This window comes from Vicia villosa, linkage group LG6 (assembly GCF_029867415.1).
Source record: "Vicia villosa cultivar HV-30 ecotype Madison, WI linkage group LG6, Vvil1.0, whole genome shotgun sequence".
Lineage (NCBI taxonomy): Eukaryota > Viridiplantae > Streptophyta > Magnoliopsida > Fabales > Fabaceae > Vicia > Vicia villosa.
The window spans coordinates 124547654-124557546 of record NC_081185.1 but is presented as its reverse complement, the minus strand read 5'-3'; the positions used below and the strand labels follow the sequence as shown (position 1 = coordinate 124557546).

The 9893-nt window shown below is 47.3% G+C and overlaps 1 protein-coding gene across 1 annotated transcript; it reads left to right on the top strand.

The window, feature by feature from the left end:
* The first annotated feature begins 544 nt into the window (after window positions 1-544).
* LOC131614592 (uncharacterized) lies at window positions 545-3828 on the top strand. The gene is made up of 2 exons (XM_058886156.1): window positions 545-1491; window positions 3795-3828. Exons 1-2 carry the CDS (start codon window positions 545-547, stop codon window positions 3826-3828), a joined length of 981 nt encoding a protein of 326 aa, XP_058742139.1.
* Window positions 3829-9893: the final 6065 nt, after the last annotated feature.

Sequence of the window (9893 nt, the reverse complement as noted above, 5' to 3'; positions counted from 1 at the left end):
CTTGGGCCCAATTGCTGGGCAACCGTTAAGGGCTGCCCCCGCGCGAAGACTCCGGCCGAGCAGGCCCCAATCTTTTGGGCCCACTCACTGGATAACCACCAAGAGCTATCCACGCGCGAAGACCACGCGTCACGTCTCAGCGAAGGATTCGGTCAACCATCTCCGAACCCTACGCTATGTGCATCCAGAACGTGAGTCTTCTGCTGACTCAGCCCTAGCACGGGACGTTCTGGCAGTTCCCTAGCACGTGGGCCTCCAATTGGATCTGGCCCAATTAGGGAACCTTGGCCCAGCGCTGGGGGCTATAAATACCCTCTTCACTAGAGGGTCAGGTATTCTATTCTTCACTCTCAACCCTCATTCTCTGATAGCTACTAACTTAAGCATCGGAGAACCTTGCAGGTACCCCCCCCCATCTTGCTCTCCAAGCCAGATTCTGCTGCCTTGACGATTCTTCTAATCAGGTACGATCAGTGGCGCCGTCTGTGGGAATCTTGCTCCCCCTTCTTTAACAAAGATCAAAGCATAACCTTTCACGATCGTCATGGCTAACAACAACATCCCAAGCTCCGATCCCTTCCTCCTAGAACATCTGATCGAAGATTCCACCCGCGAGGTGATGAATCGTCGTCGGCAAGAAGAACCACAACATGCCCTTGCCGGACAGAGAAGGCCGAGGCATGAGACCTCACAACCTGGGAGGCAGCGGGTCCAGAACATCCAGCAGCTGCAGGGCCTCCAACAGGTCCAGAATGTCGAGCAAAACCCTCCCGAGGGACACGTTCAGAACGGGGAAGACGAACAAGCCCGAACCCACAATGGACCTGAACGCCCCCAGAACGAGAATGAGACCGACGCCAGAGACGGGCACGCCGCTTCCTCATTCACTCACACCTCCGAGAGACAGAGGACCCGTCATGTAGAAGAGGAGGAACAGCTCGACATCCCCGAGGGCACTGATCCCATCACTGTCCGCCTGCTCAAAGAACTGCAAAAGACAAACAGCCTCCTCCGAATTCAGGACGACCGTATCCACGAGCTGGAAAGGAAGCGACGGTACCGCTCCCCTCCAAAGAGACGTTACCGGTCACGCTCCTATTCCTCCTCGCGCTCACCTCCGTGGAGGCACCGTCGGCGTTCCCCATCTTCTTCACGCTCCCCACCTAGAAGACACCGCCGTCGGAGGTCATATTCCCGCTCTCCTCCAAGAAAGAGCAGGAAGAATCAGAGACCAGAGGCCACTGAAGCAAGAAGCCTCTCCCCCGAGCAGGGTCATCAGGGCCCCTCCAAGGCTGTGCTGAAACCCCGCGAGCGTCCCTCTCCTTGGGATAATCGCGCCGGTCCCAACAATGACCAGGAAAGACCCCGGCGAGGCAGACATTCAACTTCACCAAGACCTAGCGACGAAGAGGACTTCCGCAGCCCTTTGTCCGAGGACATCCGAAGAGCCCGCCTTCCTCGAGGGATGGAAAAGCCTCCGGCGTTGGACCAGTATGATGGAACCACTGACCCCGACGACCATATTCGGAGCATCGAAGCGGTCATGGATTACCACGTCGTCAAGGGCTCCATCAAGTGCCGCATCTTCCCGACCACCCTCAGGAAGGGAGCAATGACTTGGTACAGAAACCTCCGCCCCAACTCCATCCATTCCTGGACCGACCTCAAGGAACTCTTCCTGAGCCATTTCACAGCCTCCCGGCGACAGCCGAAATCAGAGGCCAATCTCGAGGCTGTGATACAAGGGCCCAACGAACCTCTTCGGGATTACCTCGACAGGTTCAACAAGGAGGCCGTCCAAGTACAAACAGAAGACTACATGAAGAGATACCTCTTAGAACGGGGACTTCTCCCCGGCAGTGACTTTAAGAAGGCCATTAAGATTGAAAAGGTCCACTCCATGAACGCCCTCCTTCGCAAAGCTCAAGCGTTCATCGCGTTCGAGGAAGGAGAGGCTGCTGCCATCAAAGCCTCGCGAGGCAGTGACGCCGCTTGCAGTTCAAACTACGAACACCCAGGTTCGAAGAGAGGGCATGAAAAAAGGAAAGACGACAGATCTCTCGACATCAAAGAGGGCCGAGGATCATATGGTCGCTTCAATGACTACACCCCTCTGAACGCCTCGCGGGAGAGGATCCTGGCCGAATGCCAGAACACCGACTTCAAGAAATCAAACATCAGGCCCCCAAAGTCGAACCCCGCAAGGCCGGGAACCGACAAATCAAAGTATTGCAAATACCATAGAAGTCACGGCCATCTGACCGAAGAATGCATCCACCTCAAAGATGCAATTGAAACACTGATCAAGGAGGGCCGCCTTTCAAAATACACGCAGAAAGGGGAACCTTCCCGAAGGGACGACCACAGAAACTCTGACGAAGGAAATTCACCGGATAACAGGCCCCTACAAGTAGCACTGTCCGTCACTCGCCCAGAGGATTTCGTGCCATCAGCCGGGATCCTCACCGCACTTAGCAAATGGGAAAATTTTCTGTTCACCATGGTCGTCTCCAACGGCGGAGATCCAGGCTCCCTCACCATCAGTTCAGTCAAGAGAAAGTTTGATGAGTTGCTCAGCGCCAACGCGGACCTCGGCCCCACACTGCGGAAGTTCCGGGGAAAGTCAGAACCCATCACTTTCTACCTGGAGGAACTGCCCGGCGGAGCTCCAAACGCCACAATCCCCCTGCTCGTCCGAGCTAGAATGGCGAACTTCGACGTCCGACGGGTCTTGGTCGACGAAGGCAGCTCGGTCGACATCATGTACTCCCACCTCTTCCAGACACTCCAGCTGGACGACTCACATCTCACTCCCTATGTGGGTTCAGACCTTCAAGGTTTCAACGGAGCTACCACTAAACCATGGGGTTACGTCGAGCTGATTGTCACCTTCGGGGAAGGGGAGGTTTCTAGGCAAGTCAAAACCAGATTCTTGGTGATCGACTGCAAAACTCTGTACAACTGCATCATCGGACGCCCCACTCTGGCCGAACTGACCGCCGTACCCTCCACTGTCCACCTGAAGATGAAGTTCTACACGAGGACAGGACGAGTGGCCACCATCAACGCCGATATTGAAGCAGCCAGAAGAATCTTCGACGCCTCCGTCAAAGGATTAGAACTGATCGCTCCACCGACCAGCTCCAACAAAAAGCCAAGGGCCGAAGACAAGCATCCTCGAGAAGACCAGCATCAGACAACCAACGTCAGCTCAGTCGACCTGGATGCCCGGTTTGCAGAGGAAGAACCAAAAACTGGGGAAGAGACGCGGTCGAAGTCACCTCACCCCTTCCGACCAGTTCCGGACGGAGATTTCGAGCTTGTCCCCTTGGGCGAAAACCCCGACAAAGCAGTAAAAATCGGTAAGGGCATCCCAGACCTTCCGAGGAAGCAGCTCATAGCCTGCCTTCGAGCCAATGCTGATCTGTTCGCCTGGAGCGCCGCGGAAATGCCCGGACTCGACCCCGAGGTCGCCTGCCACCACCTCTCCATCGATCCAGCCGCAAAAGCCGTAGTTCAACGTAGGCGTCGGCAGTCTCCCGAGAAAGCGGAGGCTGCCGAGAAAGCTGTAAAAGACCTCCTAGAGGCAAATTTTATTTCCGAGGCCAAGTATTCAACTTGGCTCTCAAACGTTGTACTTGTTAAGAAATCTAATGGAAAATGGAGAATGTGTGTTGATTATACTGATGTTAACCGGGCATGTCCAAAAGACGCCTATCCTTTACCAAACATTGATAGACTGGTCGACAACTCGGCCGGCTATAAATTATTGTCTTTTATGGATGCTTATTCAGGTTACAACCAGATCCCCATGGCGAGGAGCGATAAGCAATGCACGGCGTTTATGACCGAGTCGGGCAACTACTACTACAACGTAATGCCCTTCGGCCTCAAAAACGCAGGATCCACGTATCAACGGATGATGAACAAAGTGTTCCGAAGGGAGATCGGCGACACCCTCGAGGTATACATGGACGATATGATCGTCAAATCTCGGGAAGATACCGACCACACCTCCCATCTCGAGCGCGTATTCGAGCAGGCCAGATCCTGCAAGATGCGCTTCAACCCAGAGAAATGCACCTTCGGCGTCCGAGCAGGCAAGTTCCTCGGTTTCTATCTGACTGAACGGGGAATAGAGGCCAACCCGGATAAATGTCGAGCATTCTCTGAACTCCCTACTCCTAACAATAAAAAATCCATCCAAGTCTTAAACGGGATGCTCACTGCACTATCACGCTTCGTCGCGAAATCCGCTCAGCACGCCCTCCCTTTCTTTAAGCTGCTACGCAAAGAAGCAGCCTTCGAATGGTCCGAAGAATGCGAGCAAGCACTTGCACACCTTAAGCAAGTACTGTCCGAATCGCCCGTCCTTTCTCGACCAGACGACAACGAGCCTCTGTACCTTTACCTAGCCGTTTCAAACGAGGCAGTCAGCGCGGCACTGATCCGAGAAACCGTAGACGGACAAAAACCCGTATATTTCACCAGCAAAGCCTTAGAAGGACCCGAGGTGCGATACCAACAGATCGAGAAAGTCGCCATGGCCCTAGTAATAGCGGTCAGAAGGCTACGATACTACTTCCTCGCCCACACAATCTTTGTTCGGACGGACCAACCCATCAAGCAACTCCTCAGCCGACCAGACATGGCCGGCAGAATGCTAAGATGGTCCCTCGAGCTTTTGGAATTCGACGTACAGTATGAGAGCAGGAAGGCACTAAAAGCACAGGCACTGGCGGACTTCGTAGCCGAGATGACCTCTATCGCCGACTCGCCCGACATGACCAAGGACAAATGGACCATCTACGTAGATGGCGCCTCGAGCAGCTCGGGCAGCGGGGCAGGCATTATCTTGGAAAACGACGAGGGACTTATCATAGAAATATCCTTAGTCCTATCTTTCAACACATCCAACAACCAGGCCGAGTACGAAGCCCTCCTCACCGGCCTGAGACTCGCCGAGGACATAGGCGCACGAGAGATCAAGATCTATACGGATTCCCAACTCGTCGCATCACACGTCAGCGGCGACTACCAGGCCAAAAACGACATACTCGCCGAATATCTCGCACTCGTCAAGGACAAGATGAAAAAATTCGCCAAAGCAGAAGTCGAGCATATTCCCCGAGAGCACAACTCGCGCGCCGACATACTATCAAAACTTGCGAGCACGAGAAAGAAAGGGGGAAACAAATCAGTTATCCAAGAAATTCTGCCCAGGCCAAGTATAGGCGAAAGCGCGCGAGCTCTACAGATATTCGCCATCGGAGACAACCAATGCTGGATGACCCCAGTGTACAACTTCCTCGCGAAAGACGAGCTCCCCGCCGACGCGAAAGAAGCTTCAGCAATTAAAAGACGAGCATGTTCATACACTATCCTCGAAAACAAACTGTACCGACGAGGTTTCTCCATTCCCCTCCTTAAATGTATCGTTGCCTCGCAAGCACTGGAGGTGCTCCAAGAGCTCCATGGCGGAATCAACGGCCAGCACCTCGGCGGGCGGTCACTAGCTCGGAAAGCCCTCAGAGCCGGCTATTATTGGCCGACTGTTGGAAGAGTATTGTGGTGTACTTTTCCTTTATATCGTATCCACATGGATTATTGCGATATCACCGCCGTTCTATAGCCTATTTTGTCTTGAGTTAATGTTACTTTAGTTTTAGGTTTGCAAAAGATCATTCAATTTTAGTAGCAAAGAGTAAATTAATGAAAGTTCTAAGTTAAAGAAAATGCATCAAGATTCGATTTCATCGACCTAAGTTTGTATGTTTCCTAATAAATATACGCTTATGAACTTGCTAACGATCAATATAATTACGTATCGACACCTATATCGTCCGTGTCCGCAACGATATAGCTAGATTTACCGTATTGTTTAACCGACGATTTCTCCACCGTTTAAACAATACAAATAACGTTTTAAAACCGATACTTAGTAAACATCAAACTCTAAATCCATGTCTGCAAATTATAGTTTGAAAGATGATGAGTTAGGTCTAGATACAAACATTGATGTCTCAAACATTTATACCAAAGAAAAGCTTTAATAAACAAACTAAACCATCTATATTGATCATCACTTGTTCATATACATATATTCACAAGAAAAACATACAAAAGGCTAGGAAGATTACATCTTATCTTGATACAAAAGGGATTTAGCTATCCATGAGAATGGTAGCTTGCACAAGAAGGAAAGGATGAAGATCAACAAGCATCAAAGGCGATTAATCGACGATCAAGGCTTCCAATCTTCAACTCTATGTTTGCTACAGTAGACAAGTGTTCTTAAGCTCTCAAAATCAACCAACAACCTTCAAAATATCTAAAAACCTCTTTATATAGTTTTTCTGAAATCTGTCCAGGGCGCGTCGCGCCCTCCAGCGCGCTACGCGCCATTACACTTATAAAATATAAACCGCCCATGCGCGTGACGCGCGCAGATCTCTGGATGAAGCTTCACAATTTCTTTCCCAGGGCGCGACGCGCCCACATGCCCGCGCGACGCGCGCATACTTCTGCCAGGCACTCTATTGTCAAGCTCAAAACAAGCTCCAAACATCCCAAAATTGGCCAAAACCTACACAATCAAGACTAAAAACACAAATTAACCTAAAATGAAAGCTAAAAATTGTAAACTATAAATAATTATCTAAAACTTCAAAGAATTAAAAGCATACTCGATAAAATCGGTTCAAAGGTGCCACTAATTAAACTAAATATTAACAATATTTGGCACCTAACAACTCTCCCCAACTTAAACTCTTGTTTGTCCTCAAACAAAACAATGATAAATTACCGGGAACACAAAATTTCACAAATGAAACAATCAAGCAGAAACAAGAACAATTGAGTGGTTCAAATTCCAACAGTACAGAAAGATCAATCCTTACCAGTTTGCATCGAAGCACCATGATAACAATGCTAATCCTCATATACAAATTTTATGTCAAAAAATTCCAAAAGCAAAAGAAGTTCAAAAATGAATCACACCTACGCACTTCCCTCTGAGAGAACAAAAATGGAGGATCCTAACACTCACCAGACAATGACGCAAACATACCGAATTAATTATGAACTCATCTAAGCACAGAATAAATAAAAAGTATATAAGCATGAATCACTAAGGACTTTCGGGTTGTAGCTTGGCTTGGTTAACAACGAAGTGTCATATCTCACGGCCATTGAATCGAAAGGGTCAATACCTAAGAGAGCATTCAAATACACTTACATCCACACCTCTTTATCAACAGATCATACAACATTATTGCTCAAGAGTTCACCTTTTTATTTTAAAGGACTAGCTCTATACAAAGTTTTTTTTTTTCTTTTTCTTTTTCTTTTTTTCTCTTGAGCAATCACTTATTTACTTCTCATTACCAATACAACCAAAAAAATTTTTTTTTATTCTCCCCAACTTGAATATTACCACCACATAATCACGAATGCTCTCTATTCTAAGGCGAAAAGGAATCATTCCTAACCACAATTAATGGTGCTCTTCAAGGTTGAAAGAAAATCATCAAGATTCAGATCAAAAATCGGCAAATATAGACAAGGAATTGATACCGATTGAATCTTGGCAAAAACGGCTCAAAATGGTTATCAAATGCACACACACTCACCGGGTAGGTTATATATGGTAGAGAAGTTATACTCGTAATGCAGAACAAAACGCCTTGATCACTTTCATGCTTATCACAATTTAATAATAAATGCAAGATTAATCATAATAAAAACGAGTTAAAGCGCACATTGCTGGTATCCAGCACAATTTATTATATATCTACACAGTGGAAAGTCTCCTCACAACTACAGCTAGGCTAAAATGATTCACAATTGAACTAATTTTATCAACAGGAATTAATGACAACTAATTTGTACAATTTAAAAGCATCAGAATCAACGGTACTTGATAAACAAAACGATAAAGGATGTACCTTGCACGTACAGTTTTCAACTTATATCATCACCACTCAAATTGTGTTGCATCACCCAAATTCATTGTGACAACAAAAAGTCGTGTTCCAGCTAATTAATCATCAGGACAACTCATCAAAATTAATTATATCTTAAATATAAATACTAAAAAAAAATGCGATAAATAAAGTAAACTGAACTTATATATATAAGAAGAAACCACACCAAACCGGTGTTAACTATCCAAAGGCGTAAACTTAGCCTTTCAAAGTACCTCATCCACCAGGATGGAACAAAATTAAAAACAAAGTAAAAATTGTTCTAACATAAAACTAAAAACAATAAAAATAAAGCGATAAAAATAAAGCAGAAGAACTACTCCGCATCGGAAGTATCCTCTTCATCATCAGCCATCCCCTCCTCAGGATCTGGCCTGCCCTCAGGCCATGAAGCATAAGCAGATAAATCATCCCGAGTACCAACAGGCTGCTGCTGCAGAGAAAGCTGCCGGATAGAATCCTGCAAAAACATAAACGCTCTCTGATGCGCCATATGCATCTGATAGTTCCAATCACTTGCATCACCATACTGAGGACCAGCAGGCGGTGCAGCAGCAACCGGAACAGCTTGAGAAGCATCGGGAAGGTCAGATGCACTTTGAGCAGCACCGAAAGGACGACCTCCAGGTAAACAGTACCTGTTAGCAAAAATATCATCTATCACACCATCCATGGGGATCATGCCACCAGATGGGAACCGGACACCAGCCTTCCTGCACAAACCCATTATTAAACCAGGAAAAATCAACCTACATTTCACCCCATCTCCATGAAGAGTCCCATTCAGGGCGACTCTTTTCAGCTCATTTGCCACGATCTAAGACACGTCAATGTTATCACCTTCCAAAATACCCTGAACCAAACCTGCCGTATCAATGGTGAGGGAGGAAGTGTGACTCCGTGGCCTAATGTTGTAAAGGACCACCGAAGTCACCAACTGAGCCTCCTCCGTCAACTGACTACGAGTAAAAGTCTTTGGAAGCCCAGCTTTAGTCAGAGTATAGGTGAAACCAGTCCTGCAAATCCTCTCCCTTATACTCTCCACGTCCCAGTTTCCTCTATTCAACCTGGGATGGTACTGGCACTCTTCTACCAAAGCAAGAGGGTTATCCAGAAAATCAAAAATAGCCTCTTTGCTAAAATCAATGGCCTTACCTCTCACCCATGTTTTAAACGGGTAAGCTTCAGTACCTGACCAACCGCTCGGAGGCAAGGCATTTGCGTAGAATTCTCTGACAATCTCCACCTGATAGAATTTTGGTGGAGTGAACAACTTGTCCCAGCATGTTTCAGACAAAGCAGTCCACGCCCTTTGGAAGAGGCCGTGGTCAATAGGAACCACAGTGCGTTCACTCCACACAACTCGGCTTTCGAGCTCATGGTACCTCGCCTCTTGCTCCGGACCTAGAAACTTCGTCCGATCAAACCTGCCAGCTTGTGAGGAAGATCCCTCACCAGAACCAGTCTTCTTTCTCTTCAAAAAGGGTGTCATTCCTGCGCAATTTCAAATCAAACAAAACACACAAAAATTGAAGCAAAGTTAGCATAACCTCTATTTTAATAGCCTACATCAATCCACATTCATCATCAATCACAAAACAGACCCTATACAACTTCACAGAATGCATAAAAAAATTCAAAGTTTAACCCAGGGCGCGACGCGCGCTGAACAGGGCGCGACGCGCGCCCTGCGAAACCCAGAAAAATTCCTTCAAAAACTATAAAACAGAAGAGGAGACTGGCTTCTCCTCCCTTCCAAAGGTTCCAGAAAGCAAAAGATACATTAAACGATTGTCTCCTACCCTAGTTTTTCAAAATTATTCAAAATATTCCTAAATCTAAAAATCTAATAACTAAAACTAATTTAATGGAAATAGAGAAGAAGATAGAACATACCTTGATGATTGA

Coding starts and splice junctions, on each gene's coding strand:
- LOC131614592 (XM_058886156.1), top strand. CDS start 545: ATGGCTAACAACAACATCCCAAGCTCCGATCCCTTCCTCCTAGAACAT. Junction 1,492..3,794: donor AAGCCTCCGGCGTTGGACCA/GTATGATGGAAC, acceptor ATGCTTATTCAG/GTTACAACCAGATCCCCATG.